Below are 24432 nucleotides of genomic sequence, written 5' to 3' on the forward strand. Positions count from 1 at the left end.
AGCCATACTCTCTCACAGCCAGGACGGAGCAGACCTTAGAAGATGTTCCTGCTCCCAGGCCCAAGATACCACCTCCCAGCCCCATCAGGCATCTCCAGAATGGAACAGGGACTGAACCTCAGGATTCAGATCCCAATCCCCTCACCTCCCACCACCAGATCCGAGGGAGGGCTGTGACCCTGATGAGAGGTGTATGTGGCTGGTGTCCACTGCCCTTGGGAGCAGGGACTGGAGGAGACACCCTTGCCTGTGGGAACAGCAGGGAAGATGAAACGTTTCTCCCTGGGTTGGCAAGGAGGCTGGCACTGGTCCAGCTGAGAAGACAGGGGCAAGTGGCAGAAACACAATGAGCCCCGTCCCTCACACAAGGCTGGGCCTGACTCCCTTGCAACCAATATGGAGAAAGCAAGGTCACTGGTGTTGGGATGGAATGTGGGTCCCCCCACTCCCAGTGACTCCTGCTCCAGCAGAACAGCTCCAGAGTGGGCAGCTCTGGACCCCCCGTCTTGGTGAATACATCTTACATGAGAAGTCCCCAGCAGAGGGTTTCATAGAGACAGAGCTGAGTTCAAACCCCATGAGAGATTCTGGAATCTCTCACACACTCTAGCCCACATACAAAATCCAAGCAGAGAAGCAACTGTTTTATGTTTAATTTACAAAAGAGACCCCAAAATAATAATAAACTATCCAGGGCAAGAGAGTAGGGTCAGGTCCTCCCTAGCCCAGCTGTACCCTCCTTCCCCTCTGGCAGGGAGAGAAGGGGCCTCCCAGGGGACTTCCCCTCCCCCTTAGAACAGGGGGCTGTGAGCTGGTATGGATGCCCTCCTGGGCTTCGTGGGGGCTCTGCCCACTCCAGACTCCAGTTTGTCCACCCCCTGCAGGATCCTACATGCCTAAGAGAGCCCTTGTGGTAGAGGCCAGCTTGCTGGGCAGCTAGGCAGGAGACCCCTACAAGGTCCAGGTAAAGGCCAGGGCTGCCACAGCCAGCAGACTGGTGAGGTGGAATCCAGCCCAGGCCTCACTGGCACCCCCAGCTGCCTGCCTATGGTCCCACTGGCATTGCTCACCACTCCAGCCCAAGTAGCACTGGCAGCGGAAGTGTGTCTGCAGGTGGTCAAGGTCGGCCCAGCTGAGCTCCCCGACAGGTCGCAGCTGGGGTTCACCGGGTGCGTGGCTAGGCACTAGGCGGAAACTGTTGGTGCTGAGATGCAGGAAGGTACTGGCACTGGGGTTGCGGCGCACACAGCGTCCGTGGCCATGGCACTGGGCCCGGCTGCAATATTGGGTGGCCCAGGACACATTGACCACGTAGGGGACCAGCAGCCGTGTCAGGTAATCCTTAAGATACTGGCAGGTCTCCTGGAGGCAGAAGCCAAGGACCACAGGTCAGGGTCAGCGACCTCAGCCCACAGGCCCAGATGGAAACTGTGTCCACACTGTGATGACTATGCCTTATTTTAACTGCACTCATTTATACATTCAATCTGCACCTGAGCCACACAGTCCCTGCTCCTGCCGAGAAGTGGGTGGGGGCAGAGACCGGAACCCCGTTGGGCAGATGGGGAAGGGCGGAACTCAACAGCTGTTCAGGAAAGCATTTCCTCTTTCCTGAGAGCAGGGTGGGGGTGACCTCCTTCTCTGTCGTGACCAGGGATGCCTCGGGTGGGGCAGACAAGGGGACTGGACTAGGATTGCCCACCTGAGATTGGTAGCCAAAGGCCCTCTCTGCCTGTCCCTAGACTGAGCTCTAGCAGGCTGGGTCTTGCTTACCGTGCTTGTGGTGTACCCTGCGTCGCCCCAGAGGATGACACCAGCTGCGCCCAGGGCTGCACTCTCGCCAATGGTAGAGATGAGGTCCATCTATGCAGGAAAAGGGATGGTCACTGGGGAAGACTGAGACCACAGGGTGAGAGGAACAGATGGGGAGGGCAAGCCCCAGCCTGTTTCAACCTACTGAACTCACAGCTCAACCCCCCTTTCACCTACAGGCAGAGGCTCATCTGTTTTGCTTCTTTTTTAAATGTTTAAGTCCATTTCCACCCCACTTTTGGGCCTCAGTTTCCGAAGCAAAGGCACACTTGAGCCTAGGTGCAGCTATCAAGATGGATTCCAAAGTTAGAAGGCCTGGGCCCCAGTCCCAGCTCTGCTCTGGATTTGCTGGGAAGCTTTGGGCAAACTTCTCAGCATCTCTGTGCCTCAATTGTTCTCATCTGAAAAATGGGGATAATGATGTCGCCCTTTCAGGTTACAGAGAGAATGATTTGAGGGAATGTGGAGCAGCCAATAAACTACAGATATAGTCCTATAGTGGCCCCTGATAACCCAAATGTGCAGTGGATCCTCAAGGAGGAAAAAGGCAGGGCCCTGGAGACACATACCTCACTAAGCCCTGTGAGCCTGCGGCTATAGGTGGGCCGTGTGAAGACATAGACTGGGAGTGCATGGTTGGCATGGTGGGTTCGAGCCACACGAAGGGCCTCCTGAACACGGAAGCTCACAAAGTTGCGGCCATGGCGGGAGGAAGCAAGTGTCTCGTCCAGGTAGACAGACGGGAAGAGGGCCGTGCTCTCAGCCCACAGCCAGGCCAGCTGGTCATTGCGGGCCACCTCAACATCAGGGCAGCGGCCTGTGTAGCTCTCCCAGTTCTGCACATAATCATGATTGTAGCAGTCAGGAAAGAGGTAGAAGCCCCAGAGGTGCCGGGGCCGCACTGCCTTGACATAACGCAGTGTCTCCAGCATGAACTGCTGTGCTGCGAACTCAAACTCATATTGTGCCTGTTTGACTATGCGGTCTGGAGGCCAGTCAGGGTGACGACTGGCCACCAGCTGGCGTGATGACCGGCGGTACACATCTTTGTCCTGCCAGTTGCGCACCCACACAGGTCGCCAGTCCTCCCAGTCGATGACCGCCAGCCCCGCAGACTCCTGTGTCCGAATGTAGTGCTCCACACGTTTCTGCAGCATCTTCCGGTGTGCCCAGAGGCTGACATTCTGTGGCACACCACCATGCACAGACCTTCCCGCGGAATCGAAGCGTGGATACAGGCCTAGACGGTCGCGGTAGAAGATGGTGATATTCTGGTTCACAAAACCTTCATTAGGTGAGGCCTGCACATCAAAGGCATTCAGGTCCAGAGGCACCTTGAGGCGTGGGCCACAGTCCTGTGTGGGCACATCCCACGCTACTACAAAGGGCCGGCCTGTGAAGATGGGTGGTGCTGTGGGCTTGAGCTCCATGGCCCATGCCACCGCCAGCACCAGGGCCAATGTAACGGCGGGGCCTGGGCCTGCCCGCATGCTGGGGGCTGCAGGAGGTGTCACCTGCCTGGCACCAGCTCAGGAACTGGAAGAAGGGTGAGGGAGAACAAGTCAGTCTAGGAAATCCTGGAAGTGCCCCCCTCAAGCCCATCTATGCTCCCGAAGCCCATGCTGTGTGGGGGCACTGTGCTCATGGCTGTAATAGGTTTGAGAGACCACAGGCCACTGCAGGGCAGGCAAGGCACCCTGGGAACTCACTGCCAGAAACACAGGGCTCCTTTCTGGAGCAGGTAGCCTACGACTCGGGAGAAATCTCTATTAGGTCTGTGACCCTTCTAAGAACTAGATAATCTAGGCTCACCAGAGTGAGCATGTACTGCATACCATCCAGTACATGGTTTCAGAGAACCCTGAACCCCTGATGCCCACCCTGTACACCGTGAAGAACCCTTGATCCAGAGAAACTATAGCATTTGGGTAAAGCAGGGAACAGCTCATTCAGAGGATAGGAAACTGGAAGGAACGCAGCTGCGAGGCTTCTATCCGTGTAACACCCGCCTCGCAGAAGAGTGAGGCTGTCCGGACTTTCTCTCGAGAGCTGACACTCTCCCGGCTTGGAGGCCCCGCGGGGACAAAGGGGCAGCGGACCTCCCACGGCGGCGCCGGCCGACCGGCCCGTCCCTCCACCGCCACCGGGAATGCGCGCGCCCGCCTCCCCCTCCCGGCCGCTCAGGGCTAGAGCGCGCTCCGCCGGGTCTTTGTGCGGGACCCCGCCCCCGCCCCGCACGTGGGGCCAGCGCCCGGTCGGGTGGGGGTGGGGTTTGTGGGACGCCTCTCCGCGAGCACCCCCGGGGATTCAGACCCCAGCCCAAGGGGAGAGAGCCGCCAGGTTTGTACCGCCCGCCCTCACCTCGCGCGGGGCGCCACCGGGACCCGCGCCAGGGACACCGCCATCCCGGGCCCAGCCCAGCCCGCTCCGGCCGTTCGCCCAGGCGCGGCCCCGGCTCAGCGCCTCTCCTGGCTCCGCCCCTAGGCCCGCTGGCCCTTTAAGACTCCAGTGCGGAGGTGGGCCCGGGACTGGACTTGCGACCGAGGCGGGAAGGTGTGTTTCACCTTTCTCGGTGCCGGTGCCGCGTTTCGGGCTCGAAGATCCCCAGGTCCTCTGCAGAGAAAAGTAGCCACCCATCTGGGACCCTAATGCCCCTCTGAGCAGGGTTTTCTGTGGGAGTCTCAGCCACGAGCGTAAGTCAGCCCGAAATGTTCCCCCTGCAGCCCGAGGCCGGTGGTTCAGTCCTACCCGCTCCGCGGCGCCGCCAGCCCCTTAAAGAGACAGTGTGAGGGACGGGGCAGGGGGACTGGGAGAAAGGTGGGGGAAATGGGAGAAGGCGTTGTCCCGCTCGACCATCAGGAGGTGCTGCGGTACTCCGAGGTTGGCGGGGGGACAGCAGCAGATCTAGCTCTGCACCCCCGAACGTAGACGCCAGCCATGGGGCCCCTTTGTGTGGAAAAAGGGACTTTGACCTGAGGCGACCTCTGGTCTCCTGGACAGTAATGCCCCGCCTCCCACGAATCAGGGGCCCCCTTGTCAGGTCCGCGGTGTAAAGGGAGGCCCCGCCCCCTGCAAGACTGAAGGAAGGGTCCAAGCACAGCTTCTTAGCCCGCCCGGTAAGGGCCGAGACAATCCGGCTGTAGGTCGCGGCGTGGCCAGCAGCGGTTGGGGCAGGGAAGCTCAGAGGGGTCTAGGAAGTTGGCCGCCCCCTCTGCCTGACTCGCATCAGGGCGGGCCGGCCTCTGAGGTCCTTTGGGAGCCCGGCTCCCTCTCAACCCCGAGGAGGCCCCCATCCCCTGCAGCAGTTTCTGGCTGTACCTCCAAGAAAGCCAGCAAGAGGGGTCTCCCAGGGCCTCCATCCCGTATCCAGCGACCCCTACGCTCCACTGGCCCCTCCCGGTGGGGGGCAGGCTTAGAGCTGGACCCTGGCGAGCCCCGTGCGAAACCACCTCGGCTCTTCCTACGTCCGCTCCCCAGTGCGAGACTCAGCTCCCCAAAGGGCCCACGTCTGCGCCACCAGCCCCTAACCCTCCCAGGCGCCAGGAGAGGGAGGGAGTGCTGTGGGGGTGCAGACCAGCCGTCTGCGCTGGGCTCACCTGTGTGGGAGTCCGTCGGCCCAGTCCGTCGGCGGCCTCCCTCCTTCCTGGGGTGAGCCTCTCCAGCTGGGCTACTTGCGCTAGTTGCTGCCCGTTGGTCAGCCCGTCGAGGACTTGATAAACCCCATTCCCTCCCATCCGCTCCCGCCTCCCATCCCAGCCCTTTCTCCTCACTTCCTGCTGCCCCCTGAGAGGAAAGGGCCAGGAACAGGCGCGGGGGAGGAGATCGCCTTGACCCTGTTTCCCTCCAGAATGCCCTGCTGGCTGGCTGCCCTCCCCACCCTTCCCGAGTAGGATCTGGTCCCACCAGCTGCACCAGGTGACAGGAAAGCTATGGGCTCAGGATCAGGTGCCAATCTCCCCCACACCCACAGCTTCCAACACTAGGGAACCTCTTCACTCCTTCCCTAGGGTTGGGGCCCATCCTCAAATCCAGTAGGGTGTGAGAGGATGGGGTCAGGTGGTGGTGCTTTTGAGAGTCAAAATACTTGGGGGTTGTTCAGCTGATGGTCCCCCAGAGCAGGTGCCAAAGAAGGGAACTAGCCTTGGGAGGAGGGTCGGGGGGACTTCCAGTAGCTGAGTCCATTTTTTTCCACTGAGAGCTTCCGCATCCTGTGTGACAGGACAATGTGTTGGTGTGACTGTGTGGGTTGGGAAGGAGGGGACCAGCTGGGAGGGTTCTGCCGAGTGCTTTCCTGCTGGAGTTCATCCCTGGGTGTATTTCAGAGTCCACTACACAGAGTAGGGGACTCCTTACAACATGGATGAGGAAAGGGGTATATTCCTCTGGCAGGGGTGTTCCTGTGGCTGGCCTTAGGGATGACTGCAGCAAGGTTCCAGCAGACCTCTCCAGGGGTGCAGACAAATCTACCTACCCTCAAATCACCCAGAGCCAACCCCTCAGCAACCCAATGGCCCAATGCCCAGGAGCCTCTCCCCCAACAGATGGCTGTGTGAGGGTTAGGTGAATGCCCTAGAGTCTGGCCCTGAGGACCAAGGAGTCCATGACATGGTAGGGGAAGGTGCAGTGTCCCTGTACTACTGTGCTGGCTTCACAGGGGTCAGAGGCCTTGGAAGCTCCATGGGTGGGGACCCCTGGGGAAACAAAGGCTAGGCCAGACTGTCCCAGGGCAGGGACACTTCCTTAGGCAGCCAGCAGGAAGGAAGTGAGCACAGCCCAGCGGGAGAGAGTGGGGAAGTGCTGCCTGACCTCCATTGTTTCCAGTGTTGGGGTCAGCTGAACAGGCCCAGCACAGGAGTTCCCCCAGGCTGGGACATTGGTGGTAGGAGATAGGATGCTATCTGGCATGGGAGAGCCCTGGGCCTTGAACAGCCAGTAGAGGGGGACCATGGAGGATGACAGGGCCTCATGTTTGGCATCCTATGGGGGATATGGGGAGGCACCCCACAGAACTGCAAGTCCAGGCTGGATATGGTGATCCTGCTCTAGGCTTGACAAATGCAAACCTCCAAAAGACTGGCAGACCAACTCCCTACAGTCAGAAGCCTGTCCCTGAATTCTCTCCTCTCTAACTGGGAGTTGGACTGATAGTCAAAGGCTAAGCCTAGCAGAGAATCTGCCTCATAGCAGCCCCTGAGAAGTGCAGGCAGAATGACCACAGAGGGCAGGCTGCAGGTGGTGAGAAGATGGGGGCAACAGAGAGCAGGGGCAATACTGGTGGGCTGAGCCTTGCTTGCTGAAACGTAAGACTGAGCTCATTCTCCCATGGTGTCCACAGGCAGGCCTCAGAGAAGGCACATGAGTTTGGGTTGCTGAGCCTGGCAGTAGGCCAAGGGTGTGGGGACACCTATCTGGCTGCTGTCCATTAAAGTTGGGCTTTTGAGGTCCATGGGGGTCAGGCCATGACCCCACTTAGGGTCAGCTGGCAATTCTGCAGCTAACACAGATATTCCAGAACTATCTGGGGTCACACTCTCTCACCTTAGGTCAGGCAGGTAGGGCCAATCCTCAGTGAAGTATCCCAGGGTCTTCTGATTCCAAGGGTCACCACCACATGGATCACAACAGATAAGTGAGTGCCCTCCCACCCTGCAGGAGGCCTGCAGTGAGGTCTGTGTGAACACACAGCCACCTGCTGGCCACAGCTGGGATGGCCACAGGCTTGAGCTCAGACTTACTCTTGGGCTTTGCTGGTCATAGGGGGCCTGCCAGAGTCCTGTGCCAGGCCTACCTATTGAGCCCAGGTAGTGGTCTAGACACTGGGTGTCACAGCCCCACAGGATGCCACTCTCATGTGCAGGATCTACAAATCATTTTATTGAAATTGAACAAATAACACAACAGTCTTCCTAGGCTGGGGGCCATATTCCCCAAGCCACTTCCCACATTCTAGAAGCACAGAGCTTACACAGTACTTAAAAAAAAAAGTCACCTCTATATAGAAATCAGACTCTGCCACGACATCATCATGGACTATTTACAAACCTTCACATTATAAGTATTCCTTTTACGGTTTTTCTCTCCTATCTTTCCCTACCCAGGGGCTCTAGTACTTTCCCTTGACTGATCCTGAAGGGATGGCGGTTACTGTAAGGGAGGGGGTGGTAGGCTACTCATAACTACTGGCACCAGCCTTAGGGTGTTGTCCCTTACCACAAGGTGGTGAACAGTCCCCTCCCAATTGGAGGGGTGGAGGATTTGGTGCAAAGCCATGGGGATTAGACAGAATAGGTGGGTTGGAATAACTCCCCATAGGCACAAGCATCCGCAGCATGTCCTAACCCCAGCCTGCACCCTCTCAATTCCTCAACTGGGGGTTTGGGGTGGGGGGGGGGACAATTAGTTGCAGTAGGGGGATCAGCCCAGCCCTGGGTAGAGGGAGAAGCCCCCACCCAGTCCCTACTCCTATCAATAGCCAGCAAACTGTCCATCCATCTGAAGGCGGGAACAAATGGCAGGTAGGTTGGAAGAATCAGGCTGGCACTGCCCCCAGCCTCTGTCCAACACAGGAGGAATCGAGGTAGCAAACGGCTGAAATGCTCTGACTAGGGGTTAAAAGGGAAGTGAAGGAAAGGAAGTTCCTACTTGTATACAGTGCCCACAGCCTAGGGGCTGGAAGAAGGCATACCTTGCTTGTAAAGTGCTGTAGCCTCTAGCAGGGCTAGGCCCCAGGCAAACTTGGAAGAAGGCAGACCAGGCAAGGAACCAGGTAATGGGCATTCCTGACTGGTATATGCCCTGCCGTGCTTCTTGCAGGGGTGGCTGGGGAGTGTGGGGTGCTAACTCTGCCATTGGCCTTCACCACCCACCAACCACCTCTTGTCCATACACAAACTAACACCCAACTAATATTGCGGGACTGACCCGCTCACAGCTGAAGATTATGGGCCAATGGAGTTTATTGAGGGTTGTGGCCCCAGCCTGGGCTCCTCAATGGAAGTCACACCTTGATTGAGCCTGGGAGTTTCTTGCTGGGGCAGGGGGTGCTTCCGTCTGCCACCTCCCACGGTCACATCTCATAGAGGATCACAGGGAAATCCACGTGGATGCGGGGGGGATCCAGCTTCACGATGCCCTGCCATGGAAACAGAGGTTAGTGAGGGTCAGCTCAGGGCCTCTACTTCAGGAAGCTTCCTTGTTCCTCCCAGATCCCCCCCCACCATGACAACAGATCCCATCTGGGTCTACCTCCACAAGCTTACTGTAGGCTCTGTGACCACTGCCCAGCCCCTCACCTGAGGAATCAGATTCTTATGCACTCGCCTCAGCTTGGCCCGCTTCTGCCCGTTCTTGGTGACGATTGTCTCCTCATAGAACTCGTGAGCGAGATCTCCATCCTCATCATAGAACATAGAGCTGCACAGAGGGAGAGGGGAACAGGCTGGGTTGGAGCCCCACACCTAGGCATGGCAAATGTCACAGGCCACAGGGAAGTCTGTGGTCTTCCTAACCCCAAGTGGGAAGAAAAGAGGATAATATGCCTGGAGAATCCTTTTTTAAAAAATTTTTTGCCGGGTACGGTGGCTCACGCCTGTAATCCCAGCACTTTGGGAGGCTAAAGCGGGCGGATCACGAGGTCAGCAGATCGAGACCATCCTGGCTAACACAGGGAAACCCTGTCTCTACTAAAAATAACAAAAATTAGCGGGTCGTGGTGGCGGGCGCCTGTAGTCTCAGCTACTCCGGAAGCTCCGTCGGAGTCTCGCTCTGTCACCCAGTTTTTTTGAGACGGAGTCTCGCTCTGTCGCCCAGGCTGGAGTGCAGTGGCGCGATCTCAGCTCGCTGCAACCTCTGCCTCCCGGGTCCAAGCAACACTCGTGCCTGAGCCTCCCAAGTAGCTGGGACTACAGGCACGCACCACCACCCTGCTAATTTTTTGTATTTTAGTAGAGACGGGGTTTTACCATGTTGCTCTGGCTTGTCTCGAACTCCTGAACTCAGGCAATCCACCCGCCTTGACCTCCCAAACTGCTAGGATTACAAGCGTGAGCCACCGTGCCTGGCATGCCTGGAGAATCCTTTGCCTGAGGTTTGGGGTCTACTAGAAGAAAGTGGAAAGAGGGGTGATGGGTGGGCAGTGCTACTATGTCAGACCCCCAAGAAGAGAGGCCACACCAGAGCACACCATCCAGGTAGCCACCAAGGCCAGTTCTCATCATTGATTTGTTCAGCAAGGGCAGCCATTCTAATATCAGGCGTTTACCCTCACCCAGGACTTCTAGAGTGGGCAGGGTGGTGGCCTGGGCATGTTGGTCTCACTGCAGAAGATGCTGCTGGCCCAGTGTCAAAGACTGAAATAGCAAATGCCTAAGCTAGGAAGAAGCCCAAAAGAATGAAGGCTGTGTCTCCCCTGACCCCACACCCCAGGTGGCTGGTGAACTGCCACTGTTGGGTCTTCCTGGTGTCTACAGCCAAATCTCCAGCACGGGGAGCGCCCATGTCCAGGAGCCCACTACAGCCAAGCGAATCTGGTACTCTTATCTGGGCCTCTGGGAGACTGGGGTGGGGATTGGGTGGGTAGGTCAGCGCTCTGGATCTGGAGAACATAACTGGGTGAGGATCTTTTTTCCTCAGCCTTACCCCCAGTACTGAGGCCTATCCCTGCTTTCCCAGCCACTACTCTGAGAGGTTCAGTCCCACTACTGTCAGGAAAAGCAGCCTAAACAGGGTCATTATCCCCTTGGAATAACTGGGGGAAAGGGAGGCTAGGAGCCTTCAGTATGCAGGCTGAGCCGGAAGGGATGAAAGGAAGAGATCCTGAGGTCTTATGGAGGCCCTAGCTTAGCTTTACCGTGCGGAGGGTCTGCACAGTGACAAGCCTCAGGCCCACTCTTCCCTAGGGAGACTTCCAGAGTGGCCAGGCCGCCAGGAGGCTCATTAAACATTGTGTTACTAACACTCACAGCCCAAAAATTAACAACCACCTGGTCCCACAACTTAACTTGACTGGCATGCATAATAGCTTTCATAGTAAAAATACCCTTATATGGTCTACACCTATGGCTCCACCCCTAGCCCCAATGGGGCTCAAAATATAGGGGTCGTCCTGGCTTGGCTGTAGTGGGGTACGGCGGTGGAAGCTACCCCGTGGCGCGGGACGCCTGGCCGCCCGCCTGTTCCCCCCGCCAGGGTGGAACCATGCCCTTACCCGCGGCGCGTGAAGACGAAGGGGGGCACAGCTCGGCCCCGAGGCCGCACCAAAGCTTGCTCAGCTCCTGCTGCCTCTGAGCCGCCGCCTCCGGCCGCCGAGGCGAAGGGCCACAGGCCCCGAGCTTTGGACCCGCTGGCGCCCATGTCAGGGCCGCCGGCGCATGGCGGGCCCCGCGGCCGCTCTGCTCACAGCGCAGTCCGCCCCACCATAACCTGCCCTAGCCGCTGCTCGCAGGTGCCGCCGCCTTCCGCAGGCTCTGCTGTCTCCACGGAAACCTCACTTCCGCTTCCGCACGCTGCCCCCTCTGATTGGCTGTTGCTCAAGTCGTGGGGACGGGACCAATGGGCGCCCTTAGATGCTGGGCATCCCAGCATGCGTTACGAGATCTCGGGTCCCAGCGAGCTGCGATCTGACCAGCTGGGACAGTTCCCACGGAGGAAAGTGGCGGCCGTGAGTCCTCCCGGTCTCTTGGGTGTATTTGGCGGCTCCCACGTCCCCCAACACCTGAGTTCAGGCCTAGCAGGCCTTCTCAACCACCAATCCTCAACCAGCACTTCAGGGCCTAAGGCCAGACCGCTGGGTGCCCATCTGGCTTCTATTTTCACAGCTGTATTTTTGCGATTGCCACGCTTATGTGAACTAACAAAGTTGAAGGAAAATTAAGGAACTGGCCAGATTCACATAGTTACATTCAAGTGTGAAGAACTTCGAATTCAGAGTTTTCAAATCCAGCAGAGTCCATGCTTTAATGAAAGCAAGAATTGTTAACAGCTATACCCTCGGTGCCATGAGCAGTGTCTAGTCCACGGTGGCAGCTCAGTATTTGGTGAAGGGGTTATGCCACACCTTCTCCCAGAGCGTGGTGTGTGTGTTGAAGGGATGGTTTCTCGGTTGTTTTTGTCTTGTTTTTTTGAGATGGAGTTTCACTCTTGTTGCCCAGGATAATGTGTAGTGGGACGATCTCGGCTCACTGCAGCCTCCGCCTCCAGGGTTCAAGCGATTCTCCTGCCTCAGCCTCCCGAGTAGCTGGGATTACAGGCATCCACTACCATGCCTGGCTAATTTTAAAAAAAATTTTTAGTAGAGACAGGTTTCACCATGCTGGTCAGGCCGTCTTGAACCCCCAACCTCAGGTGATATACCCGCCTTGGCCTCCCAAAGTGCTGGGATTACAGGCCTGAGCCACTGCGCCCGGCCTTTTTTTTTTTTTTTTTTTTTTTTTGAGACAGAGTCTTGCTCTATCGGAGTGCAGTGGTGTGATCTCCACTCACTGCAACCTCTGCCTGCTGGGTTCAAGTGATTCTCCTGCCTCAGCTTCCTGAGTAGCTGGGACTAGAGGTGCCCACCACCACGCCCAGCTAAATCTTTTTTTGTATTTTTGGTAGAGATGGGGTTTCGCCATGTTGGCCAGGCTTGCCTTGAACTGCTGGCCTCAAGTGATCTGCCCGCCTAGCCCACCCAAAGTATTGGGATTACAGGCGTGAGCCACCATGCCTGGCCAGTTTCCCTGAGTTCTAACTGCAGTCCATCCTTGTTTCCACCACAACCTGAGCCCCAGGGAGCTGAGTGATGACCGAGTATATATGCATACTACATCTTCTTCACAGACTGGTCCATGGTGACTTTGCAAGACACCTGTGAGCCTGTCCATCACCCTTGGCAACTTCTGGCACCATGAGGGGCAACTGCAGCTCTCCACCTATAATAGAGAGTCCAGGCTGGGCGGGGTGGCTCACACCTGTAATCCCAACACTTTGGGAGGCCAAGTTGGGAGGATCCTGGGCAACACAGGGAGACTCATGTCTCTACAAAAACTTTGTATGTATAAAAGATTCCAACAGTAGGAGGATCTTTAAATCTTTATTCAGCCAATTCTCTTAGGCCCCAGGCCCTGATGATGACTGTCACCCCCACCCCTTTCCCCACAGGAGGCATTTAGCTGAGGCCACCACACATTACATACATTCATACACTTCATGAAAAATACCTGAGGGAGAGACCCTGGCTTTGATTAGCAAATAAGGCATGAACCTGGGCCAGTGCCTACATTTACACAGACCTTGGCCCAGGGACACCCTCCTCATATGAGGCATTAAGGCACTTGGTGCACTGTGAGCCAGCACTCCCTGACCTCAGGGTGTGTGAGGAGTTGGCACTATAGAGAGAAACCAAGACTCTTCCTCAATGCCTGCCTTATTCTGAGCACCTACCCTTAGCTCTGATAAGGATATCCTGAGACCACGTTCAAGATCCAAAACCTTTCCCTATAGATGAGGGCCCTCACCCCTGCAAACACAACCCTGTTCTGTTTGTAGCATCTCCAAGATTCTCACTTCTGAGACACAAATTGAAGAGACTTCTGTCTGCTCCACTCCTGCTGCAGGCCTGGAGCAGCTTCTCAGGGCAGCCCTGGCCCACCAAGGCCCAGTAATGAGGGGCAGAGGGGTGCAAGGGGTGCAGAGCCATACCCGGCTATACCCACAGGTGGACACAGGGGGCAAGCTCCTTCGCTGTTCTCTGGGCTCATTCCCCCAGCAGAGGAGAGCCTCCGTGCACACTCATTCCACAGGCCCCACTGGCCCTGTCACACTCACACGGCATGCACTTGGTGCTGCCTGCTCTCCGCCTTCCACCTGGGGGTACAAGAGGTCACCCGAGGGGGCAGGCGTGCAGGGCCTCTTGGATCTTCTGGCGGCAATAGGAGTATTTCTGCAGGATCTGGCGGAGGTGCTCCTCCTCCTCCCGCTGCAGGATACGCAGGAAGTTATGTAGTTCAGGCATGCTGAAGGCGTCCCACTGCAAGGGGCGAAAGGGGAGTGTACAGGCTGCAGAAGGGATGGCCAAGTCAGCAGACCCTCCCCAGAGAAGACTAGCACCTCATGTTCACACAAGCTAGGACTAGGCTTTCTGATGTCAGGCTTTTGGCTGAATGATCTCTGCTAGGATCCCTGACAGCAGTTTGTATGGAAGATGGGCCCTACAAAATGGTCACCTTACTGAGGCAACCAAATCAGATGTTCCCCAATTACCTGTGGACAGGTCAGGCATATTCTGAGTCTAATTCCACTCCACAGGCCTAATACCTTGGAGCCAGAAAGCTTCCAGGTAAAAAGTCTGAAGGGGGCCTCCTCATGTCATTAGATGGACTCGTGGATCTCCAGATTTTCCACACCAGGAAAGACCAAAGCACCTAGACAATTCTTCCTGGCTTCTTGGGACAACCCTAGGCTTTGGCATGAGTGGTCTGGAAGCCTTTGCTTTAGTTACAATGCCTATACACTCCTGGAACTGTTTTGCAGGGCTTGTCCTCCAGCACATTTCCTCCTCCAAGCCTTACTGTAGCTACAGCCCATCAGTCCCATCTAGTGACAACCAAGAAACTAAGGAGAACCATGTACTCACGTTCACCTCCCCAGAGTCATTTTCCTTCAGGACGAAGCTCAGGGCCTTGTCACTGGGCCCTGCCAGGAGCCGCAGCCGCAGGGGCTGCTCATCATCCAACAGCTTTCGCAAGTACACTGTGAAGGGGAAGTAATGATCAGAGACAGGGCCAGCTGCTCAGCCCCTGTATGCACAGATGCATGCATATATACCCTCACATAGAGCAGGGTGGGGTGGGAATCCCACCTTGGCCGTGACGCTCAGCCCGCTCAAAGAGTGCAAACTTGCGGGGGTCATCCACCACCAAGAACTTTCGCAGCAAGGCCTCAATGACTTCACGTGCCCTTGTGCGTGACAGCACATGCAGGTGCTTGACAGCATCCTTGGGCAGGTAAAAGGAAGTGCGGCGCCTGACACTTGTGCTCCGTCCTGGGCCCCGCCGGGCATCCTGCAAGGAGGGTGGCTTCTTGCTGGAGGGCACAGAGACAGGGCGCACCAGCTTCAGCTGAACCTTGATGAAGCCTGTGTAAGAACCGTCCTTGTTCTAAAGAAACAGAGAAATCAAACCTTGATAGTAGGTTCCAGGTGAGATGTCAGTCTACTTGGGGCTAGGCTGGGTATGCACAAAGTACTGCTTGGGCCTACCCAAGATAACCTCAGTTGTGACCCTCTGGGTATCAGGCACACAGCTGGGTACCTGCTCCTCCCCACACTCCTTTCCTGCACAGTCAACTCACCAAGCTCATGAAGAGGTTGCTATTGATCTGGGCATTGTACTCCTTGATCTTCTGCTCAATCTCAGCTTGAGAAAGGTCAGGTGTCTCCCACTCCACAGGCTCATCCTGCAAGATGGGCCAGCATAGACACAGGGCCCTTGAGGAACCCAGAGCTTCTCGGAAAAATGGCCTCTGGGGCAGTCCTTAGAAACGGACTGCCTTTGGCCCCCCGTCCCTGATGTATATATATACATAGCTGCCAGCTGGTGCCCACCCTGAACCCACTACTGCTCCTGGTTCTGCATGCTATGGGTGGATAAGGGAAAGGCAGAATCATTTGGCTTCTCTCTGCTGCCTGCCTAGGTCCTCAGCACTGAGTGTAGCCCTAAGGATACCACAGAAGCAGGGGCAACTGAATGAGCATGGCCAGGGGACAGGAACAGCTGAGGGACTCTGAAGAGGGACTCTCATTTAAAGTAAAATCTGGTTGGGTGTGGTGGCTCACATCTGCACTCCCAGCATTTTGGGAGGCCAAGGTAGGAGGATCACTTGATCCTCAGGAGTTTGAGACCAGCTTGGGCAACATAGCAAGACCTCATCTCTACTAAAAAAAGAAAAAACCAATTAGCCGGGTGTGGTGGTGTGTGCCTGTAGTCCCAACTGTTCAGGAGGCTGAGGTGGGAGGATCGTTTGAGCCCTGGAGATTGCAGCTACAGTGAACTATTATCGTGTCATTGCACTCCAGCCTGGGGAACTGAGTGAGACCCTGCTTCAAAAAACAAAAAACTAAAACAGGCTGGGCATGCTGGCTCATGCCTGTAATTCCAGCACTTTGGGAGGCCAAGGCGGGTGGATCATCTGAGGTTGGGAATTTGAGACCAGCCTGACCAACATGGAGAAACCCCGTCTCTACTAAAAATACAAAATTAGCCAGGTGTGGTGGCACATGCCTGTAATCCCAGCCACTCAGGAGGCTGGGACAGGAGAATTGCTTGAACCCAGGAGGCGGAGGTGGCAGTGAACTGAGATCACGCCATTGCACTCCAGCCTGGGCAACAAGAGTGAAACTCGGTCTCGGAAAAAAAAAAATCACACCTCAATTGCACATTCTGATCACAGCACCCTAGTTGAGTTGGAGTGAGGGTTTGTCCTGGAGAAAGCAGCCTATTTTTCTCCTCTGCCCCGGCACAGGGCCATGACCCACTGCAGGTGAGAAGAGTGGAGAGTGGTGCACATCAGTAGTCCAGCCACCAGTGGACAGAGTAGTACTTGGAGCCAGCTCTCCACGTCTCATACATAGTGAGAAAAATCACTGTGACATAATGTTTAATCTTGACCCAAGCTGCACATAAAGGCAGCTTTAGGCCAGGCTCCAATCTGCCAGAGGTACACAGGCAGCTTCCTTGTGGGTTTCTGCACCTGCCAGTGCTGTCCGGAGATTTGGCTGAAAGATTTTTTTTTTTGAGACGAAGCCTCACTCTGTCGCCCAACCTGGAGTACAGTGGCTGGATCTTGGCTCACTGCAAGCTCTGCCTCCTGGGTTCAAGCGATTCTCCTGCCTCAGCCTCCCGAGTAGCTGGGACTACAGGCGCACGCCAGAACACCACCCAGCTAATTTTTGTATTTTTAGTAGAGATGGGGTTTCACCACGTTGGCCAGGATGGTCTTGAACTCCGGAGACCTCAAGTGTTCCACCTGCCTTGGCCTCCCGAAGTGCTGGGATTACAGGCATGAACCACTGAACCCAGCCCAAAGATTTTTTTTTTTTTTTTTTTTGAGAAGGAGTCTCGCTCTGTCGCCCAGGCTGGAGTGCAGTGACTGGATCTCAGCTCACTGCAAACTCCGCCTCCCGGGTTTATGCCATTCTCCTGCCTCAGCCTCCCAAGTAGCTGGGACTACAGGCGCCCGCCACCTCGCCCGGCTAGTTTTTTGTATTTTTTAGTAGAGACGGGGTTTCACCGTGTTAGCCAGGATGGTCTTGATCTTGTGACCTCGTGATCTGCCTGTCTCGGCCTCGCAAAGTGCTGGGATTACAGGCTTGAGCCACCGCGCCCGGCCAAGATTTTTAACTCCACCACTCACTCCCCACCTCATCTAGGGACTAGATTCTTGCCGGAAGGGTGGAGTATGGGACAGGGCAGCCAGGCCTCTGAACTGACTTTCTTCTCCCAGACTCCCTTGGTTGGCCCCATTGCATCAGTCTAACTTCCTGTTGATGTCAGACAGGCCCTAGTTAGAATGGGAGTGTCACAGACACAGCTAAGCTCAGCACTGACCAATATTTTGTCCCAGAAGAATTCCCACAAGGTTTCCTGTAGAATGATCTTGTGCCCAGCCCAGGAGAGCCAGGGTTCTCCCTGACTCCGCCCTGGAGTCCCCTTAAGCGCTTAAACCATCTGATGGGGACAAATGGAGAGGACAGATGAGGGAGCAGGGTGGAGCCTTTTAGCAGAATGCTCCTCACCCAGAACCCGCTGCTATTCTGCAGCCAGCAAGGATGTGGGGCTGAGAACTGAGGCCAGGGCCTCACAGGAAAAAGGTAAAGGGGGAGGGGTGGGAACTAAAGCTCATTTGCTTCCCCAAGTATCCAAAGGTCTCCTGGATGGAGAAGAGCATTGGAGTGAAAACCCCAGCACAAACCTTACTGGGGACAGTGGGCAACCTTGTCGGGTTAGTAAAAAAAAATGGTGTGGCTCTGGAAAAAATGAGGGCCAGAGGCTGTGAATAAAGCAGTGGATGTGTTTGTTCAGTACACCAATGGGAAGAAGCAACCAGATGGGAGGAGTACTAGGAGTAGGAGAATGCCAGGCAGATTCTAGTACCAGGGCAAGAAGGAAGATCACTTTGTTTGCAGAACAGGGAGGGCACAGGGATGGCTCTGAGCTCCTACCTAAGAATGAGAAAGCTTGCTCCTTCTTCCCTTCTTGGATGACCCAGGGGCCCTGGGTTGGGATGCAGTGACCTCATTTCCAGCCCCTTCCCTTCTGGAAATGAACTTCCCTATCTTCACTCAGAAAACAAGGGACTTGGACTAGAGGCACTACACAGCCCTTCCAGGATTCTAAAGGAGTAAGAGTTTCTTCTTCTGTTTCCAAGGCTGCCTGCTAGAAGAGGACTTCAACAGCCATCCCAGTTGGATGCACAGCAGGACCATGGAATTTCCCTTCTGCACCATAGGGACCCACCCTCCACTCTACCACTGTCCATGAAAACTGTTTTTGTTTTGTTTTTTGAGATGGAGTCTTGCTCTGTTGTCCAGACTGGAGTGCAGTGGTGTGATCTCGGCTCACTGCAATCTCTGCCTCCTGGGTTCTGCCTCAGCCTCCCAAGTAGCTGGGATTACAGGTGCCTGCCACCACACCTGGCTAATTTTTTGTATTTTTAGTCGAGATGGGGTTTCACCATTTTGGCCAGGCTGGTCTTGAACTCCTGACCTCGTGATCCACCCACCTCAGCTTCCCAAAGTGCTGGGATTAAAGGTGTGAGCCACTGCACCCGGCCTAAAACTGATGGTTTTATTTTACATACGACTTAGGATTTCTTAGCCTCCTTTTCTTTCTTTTTTTTTTTTTTTTTTTTTTTTTTTGACAGAGTCTTGCTCTCTCGTCCAGGCTGGAGTGCAGTGGCCTGATCTCGACTCACTGCAACGTCCATCTTCTGGGTTCAAGTGATTCTCCTGCCTCAGCTTCCCCAGTAGCTGGGATAACAGGTATACACCACCATGGCTGGCTAATTTTTTTGTATTTTCAGTAGACAGGGTTTTGCTGTGTTGGCCTGGTTGGTCTTGAACTCTCGGCGTCAAGTGATACGCCTGCCTTGGCCTCCCAAAATGCTGACATTACAGGCATGAGCCACCAAGCCCAGCCTTCTTTCTTTTTTTTTCAGACAGAATCTTACCCTGTCACCCAGGCAGGAGTGCAGTGGCGCGATCTTGGCTGACTGCAACCTTTGCCTCCCGGTTCAAGTGATTCACAGTCTCCCAAGTAGCTGGGACTACAGGCACACACCACCATGTCCAGCTAATTTTTGTATGTTTAGTAGAGACAGGGTTTCACCATGTTGGCCAGGCTGGCCTCGAATTCCTGACCACAAATGATCCGCCTGCCTCGGCCTCCCAAAGCATTGGCATTAGAGGTGTGAGCCACCGCACTTGGCTTCCTTTTCTATTTTTGAGACAGTCTCGCTCTGTCACTCAGGCTGGAGTGCAGTGGCACGATCTTGGCTCACTGCAACCTCTGCCTCCCAGGTTCAAGTGATCCTCCTGCCTCACCCTCCCAAGTAGCTGGGATTACAGGTGTGTGCCTCCGTGGCTAGCCCTCCTTTTCAATTGGTTAGTGTCTTGTGGTTTTCCCACCTTTCCAAAGTGGAAAATGGCTCAGGACTGAGTGACATGAAGACAAGCCCATGGGTTTACACTCAACCCTTGCACCCAAGCTCTGGGCTAAGATTTTGGGGTGCTGAGCACTACCCCTTTTGTAAGGAATTTTGTAAAATTTTATCCAAAGCATCACTCACAACTCCACTTTCTTTACTTAAATAAGGATTTCTGCCCCATTGCTGCCAGGCATACTGAGCTTCACAGTCCCTATTTCTTTTTCCTGGTGCCTGGGCCTGGTTCTCTGAGCCTGGTGGTCACACCCATGGCATCTGGCACAGAATTCTCTAATAATGGGGATACCTAGGAGGTTCCGAGACACCTTACAGTCCTGGTGTCTGGATCTCTTTCCACCTCTTTTAGGCATTTTATAATCTACCCTTCCCCCTTCTTGTGGGTAAAGTGCTCCTGAATGCTTATGGTCCAAAATAAGACTTCTTTCCTATCCATTTCCAAATCTTTCTCCAGATCCAACCTAGAGGAAGGGATCAGAATCTTTCACATTCCAGCAGCTGGTGACAGGCCAGAACAGGGAAGAGGTGAGGGCTCAGCTGGCTCCATAAAGGAGTGCATAGGGAGGAGCAGGATCTCTCTCTGCCTCTCAGTTTTCCTAAACATAGTTCTCAATTCCTGGCGAGGACTCCTCCCTCTCCACTTCCTCCCCTAGTCTCCCCAAGGAGGGAGCAGCAGCATCTGAACGCGGAAATCGAGGTGCTAGTCCAGACTGCTCGGTCGGCTTTACTCATAGCTTGATAATGCCCGGCTCAGGTCTACCACAAGCCACACAGCTGCTTTCCCTGTTCAACCTGTCTGTGACAGAAACCACGGGGGCCCAGGCAACCAGTATCGAGGCGGTGGAATCGGGGTCTTACACACAGTTCCACGGGCAGGCCACCGGCCAGGACACGCGGGGAGCCACGTAGCCGGGAGGGTGGGGCTGCCCACCGACCCAGGACGCGGCAACGGACCGGGGAGGGCGGAGCTTCAGCAACCGCCTCCCGCCCCCCGCCGGCACCCCCGGGCTCCCACCTGGTCCCGGCGCGGCCTGCGCGCTAGCGAGGTTCGCGCGGTGAAGTACTGCTCGAGCTCCGAGTCTGAGTCCTCTTGGCTGCAGTAGCCACTGCTCGTCGTGCTGCTCCAGGTCATCTCGAAAGAAGGCGTCTCCGCCTCGCCCATCGCCGCACCCGCCCGTCCCCCTGGTCCCGCGCGTCCGTAGCCGCCAACCACCGCCCCGGTCGCGTGCGTGCGTGTACGCGTGTCAGTGTGCGCGTGCGCCTGGGCCAGCGCCGCGCCGCAACCGTTAAGACTGAAACGTAGATCGCCGGGAACTAGCTCTTGTGTCATTGGGGGAGGAACGCCGGGGCGGGGACACGCACACTTAGCCTCGAGGAATGACCTCATCGCTCCGGCAGCTCCACTCAGAGACCCCACCTACCACAGGGAACGGGGCGGGTGCCAGCGTCCGCGCAAGCGCAAAAGGCGAGGGCGGGAAGGTGCGGGAAGTGCGCGTGCGCGGAGCCTGCGTCCGCCTTGGCCCGGGTCTGCTAGAAGCCGGTGGAGTCCTTGCGGAGCCGGCAATCCAGGCACCCCTCCCAGCCGTCGCTCAGAATTAGCCTCTCTGCCGCCGGGAAATCGGCACTTAGAACGCTCCTTGCGTGCAGCACCCAGGCAGCCCTCGAGAATGCCTGCGCTGTGGCCTGCCCGTCCTCGCCCTTCCCATACGCCCTCGGCCCCGCGCTCACCACGTTGGTGTCCCGCTCCACCGCGGGTTCCCAGCCCAGGTCCCGGGGCCCGCAGCAGTCCAGGCAGACGAGCGCGCGGCAGCGGTAGTGGCAGGTGAACTTGCAATCTGTAGAGAGGCCTGGCCGTGAGGCGGAGGAGTCCCAGGTCGGGGAAATGTCCCGGAGATTGAAGGGAAGCCCCAGGAAGAGGGCCGTTGCCCGCCAGGCTCCGCAGGCCCGGCCTCAGTGTTTTACCTCACACTGCTATGCGGACTTTAATGTTGGCCACCCTGGGCGTCTGGAAACCGGCCGGAAGGCCACAGCAGAGGCCTGCTCAACAGTTGGATCTCTGTCGCCTAGCACAGAGCTTCCCCTTTCCTCATTGGCAATTAAAAAAAAAAACCGAAAACAGGAGTTTTACTTTTGTCACCCTGGCTGGAGTGCAATGGCGCGATTTCGGCTCGCTGCAACCTCCGCCTCCTGGGTTCAAGCGATTCTTTTGCCTCAGCCTCCCGAGTACCTGGGATTACAGGCGCCCGCCACCACGCCCAGCTAATTTTTGTATTTTTAGCAGAGACGGGGTTTCACCATATTAGCCAGGCTGGTCTCGAACTCGTGACCTCAGGTGATCCACCCACCTCAGCCTCCCAAAGTGCTGGGACTACAGGCGTGAGCCACCGCGCCTGGCCCTTCATTGGGAACTTCTATGGAATACATCTGCCCATTTACTTGAAGGAAAAACTAAACACCTTTAACCTACGTCTGCCCTCTGGTTGTCATCTGTCTCTGCTCCCCTCAGACCAAAACATTGGTCTCTATACACTCTAATCCTTCGCCTTCACTCTCCCGTCTACCCACTTCAGCCAGGCTTGCCTCTCCCTCCAGGAAACTGCCCAGGACAGGGTCCTCAGCGATCTATGTGCTGCCAAATGGAATGCAGTGTTCCATTCTCCATTCTCACCCCCTCAGCATCATTTGAAGCTTGCTCCCTTTGACTCCCAGGGGCTACGCTGCCAGTTTTCCTCCTACCCCCCTGCAGCTCCTGCTCAGCTCCTTTGCAGATTCTGACTCAACTTCCGTATCTCACGATGAAGTCTGGGCTCAGTCCTAGTCGCTGGCCTGGTCTGTCTACACAGTCTTCTGCCCCAGATCCACAGCTGAAACACTGACACTCAGATTAGATCCTCCGTGCCAGTACCTTCACTAGGATGTCTAAAAGACGTTTCAAGTGAACATGGCCAAAATTTAATTCCCTTTTCTTCCACCTCACTGCTACCCTTGCCCAGCTTCCTCTTTGCAGCAAAAATGGCCACTATGCTCCCAGTTACTGGAAACAAAAACCCAAACTTATCTTTGATTCCCCCCCTTGTCTCTACCTCTGATAAACATGCCCAAATCATCCTGCTTCTTATCTCCATGGCCACTTTATTTCTCTTTGAGAATGCTGCAGTGTCCCAGCCTTTTTCTTCCTTCCTTCCTTCTTCCTTTTTTTTTTTTTTTTTTGAGACAGAGTCTCAATCTGTCCCCAAGGCTGGAGGGCAGTGGCGTGATCTCAGTTCACTGCAACCTCCGCCTCCTGGGTTCAAGCAATTCTCCCACCTCAACCTCCTGAGTAGCCGGGATTACAGGCACCCGCCACCATGCCTGGCTAATTTTTTTGTATTTTTAGTAGAGACGGGGTTTCACCATATTGGCCAGGCTGGTCTTGAACTCCTGAACTCAGGTGATCCACCTGCCTCGGCCTTCCAAAGTACTGGAATTACAGGCCTGAGCCACTGTGCTCGGCCCTTGTTTATTCTTTGTATTCTGTCACAACTTTGTGCTCCCCCCTGCTGACTTTGTGATGTCCTCTTGTACCAGATGAGAGGGTCTCCATGCACATACAGACCTGGGACACCATCCATCCACTAGTTCCTAAATGGGTCAGAGCACTGATGCTCAACCCAGACAGACTCCATGTTACAATAATTTGGGGATTTTTAAAAATTTACTGCTGCCTAGAGTCCACTCCCAGCAGCTGATTCAATGGGTCTGAGGTGGGATCCAGGCTAGAGGGTGGGAGGGCTGTAAAAGCGCCCCTGGTGATTCCAGCTGGTGTCTAGCTAGGGGAGAGCAACCTTTGCTTGCTGGCGATTCCCAGGGGTGCAGAAGGACTGCTGGGTGTGTGGCTGCCTTCCATATTTTAGCATCTGATTCAAGGGTGTTTGCTAAATACTCAACAAAACTCCTGCTTGCAGGGGGGGGCACCCAAGGTTCTAACTTTTTCCAGGCTCCCTCCCATAGGTGGGTAACTTCCCTTCACCCCAAAGGTTCTGGAGGGGGTCACAGTGAGTGAATGTTTGAGAAGAGGCAAGCCTGGGAAGATGGACTCCGAGGACAGTAGGCACAAACCCTTTCTCAAGAAAGGCCAAGGCATTTTAAAGATGAGAAACTTGAAATCAGCATATTTTTACATATAAGCTGCCACCTCTACTCATCTGTGCCCCCAATACTAGTGGAGTGCGACAAGGAATAAACCATTTTCACGCACTCTTCAGCGATGGGGCGAAAGTAACGGAAAAGTAACGGACCTCGGGAGCTGTCCCCACCGACCCCCCTGCCGCGACTTGACCCGCGGCGACGGCGCTGCCCCTTGGCTGCCCCTTCCGCTCTCGTAGGCGCGCGGGGCCCGCTACTCACGCGCGCACTGCAGGCCCTTGCGCACGACGCCCCAGATGAAGTCGCCACAGAGGTCGCACCACGTGTGCGTGGCAGGCCCGGCGGGCTGGAAGCGGTGGCCACGGCCCGGGACCAGCTGCCGTGCGGGGTTGCACGTGGTGCCCCGCGCGATGCGCAGCGCGTTGGCACGCTCCAGCCGGGTGCGGCCCTGCCCAGCGCGCCCAGCAGGTGCCAGCTCCCGCAGCTCAATGAGCTCAGGCTCCGCCGACATGGCCCGGTCGGGCCGGTGCTTCGCTGGCTTTGGGCGCTAGCAAGAGCGGGCCGGGCGGGGCCACAGGGCGGGCCCCGACTTCAGCGCCGCCCCCAGGGTCTAAGCTGGGCGGCGGGAAGGAGCTGAGGAGAGCCGTGCAATGGAAACCTGGGTGCGGGGACTCTGGGGCCCGAAGGCGGGGCTAGGCGCGCTCTCGCAGAGCCCGCGCCTTGCCCTTCCTTCCCTCCTTCGTCCCCTCCTCACACCCCACCCCGGACGGCCACAAAGACGGCGACTGCAAAGCACCACGC

The 24432-nt window shown here is 56.1% G+C and overlaps 3 protein-coding genes across 13 annotated transcripts; all 3 read right to left on the reverse strand.

Annotated features, from left to right (window-relative positions):
- Positions 1-629: 629 nt before the first annotated feature.
- Positions 630-5657, reverse strand: HYAL2 (hyaluronidase 2). Of its 3 annotated transcripts, none has more exons than XM_033208368.1 (5): positions 5409-5543; positions 4377-4583; positions 2382-3348; positions 1774-1863; positions 630-1362 (listed from the first exon to the last, which is right to left on the reverse strand). In XM_033208368.1, exons 3-5 carry the CDS (start codon positions 3300-3302, stop codon positions 952-954), a joined length of 1422 nt encoding a protein of 473 aa, XP_033064259.1. In that variant the 5' UTR covers positions 3303-3348; positions 4377-4583; positions 5409-5543; the 3' UTR covers positions 630-951. The 3 variants fall into 3 exon arrangements, with proteins under 3 accessions (XP_033064259.1, XP_033064243.1, XP_033064250.1); XM_033208352.1 differs by having other exon boundaries at positions 4174-4583; XM_033208359.1 differs by lacking the exon at positions 4377-4583 and having other exon boundaries at positions 5409-5657.
- Positions 5658-7664: 2007 nt separating this feature from the next.
- On the reverse strand, positions 7665-11995 carry TUSC2 (tumor suppressor 2, mitochondrial calcium regulator). The gene is made up of 3 exons (XM_033208384.1): positions 11018-11995; positions 9105-9225; positions 7665-8944 (listed from the first exon to the last, which is right to left on the reverse strand). Exons 1-3 carry the CDS (start codon positions 11161-11163, stop codon positions 8879-8881), a joined length of 333 nt encoding a protein of 110 aa, XP_033064275.1. The 5' UTR covers positions 11164-11995; the 3' UTR covers positions 7665-8878.
- An 868-nt stretch (positions 11996-12863) lies between these two features.
- RASSF1 (Ras association domain family member 1) lies at positions 12864-24293 on the reverse strand. Of its 9 annotated transcripts, XM_033208476.1 has the most exons (8): positions 23893-24022; positions 22287-22370; positions 21235-21341; positions 20522-20798; positions 15139-15243; positions 14648-14945; positions 14423-14538; positions 12864-13816 (listed from the first exon to the last, which is right to left on the reverse strand). In XM_033208476.1, the coding sequence occupies exons 4-8, from the start codon at positions 20666-20668 to the stop codon at positions 13670-13672; spliced, it is 813 nt and encodes a 270-aa protein (XP_033064367.1). In that variant the 5' UTR covers positions 20669-20798; positions 21235-21341; positions 22287-22370; positions 23893-24022; the 3' UTR covers positions 12864-13669. The 9 variants fall into 9 exon arrangements, with proteins under 9 accessions (XP_033064367.1, XP_033064394.1, XP_033064348.1 ...); XM_033208503.1 differs by lacking the exons at positions 20522-20798; positions 22287-22370; positions 23893-24022 and adding an exon at positions 21635-21687; XM_033208457.1 differs by lacking the exons at positions 22287-22370; positions 23893-24022 and adding an exon at positions 21469-21616 and having other exon boundaries at positions 20522-21341.
- Between the last annotated feature and the right edge of the window lie 139 nt (positions 24294-24432).

Source organism: Trachypithecus francoisi, unplaced genomic scaffold (genome assembly GCF_009764315.1).
Source record: "Trachypithecus francoisi isolate TF-2019V2 unplaced genomic scaffold, Tfra_2.0 Lachesis_group0, whole genome shotgun sequence".
NCBI lineage: Eukaryota > Metazoa > Chordata > Mammalia > Primates > Cercopithecidae > Trachypithecus > Trachypithecus francoisi.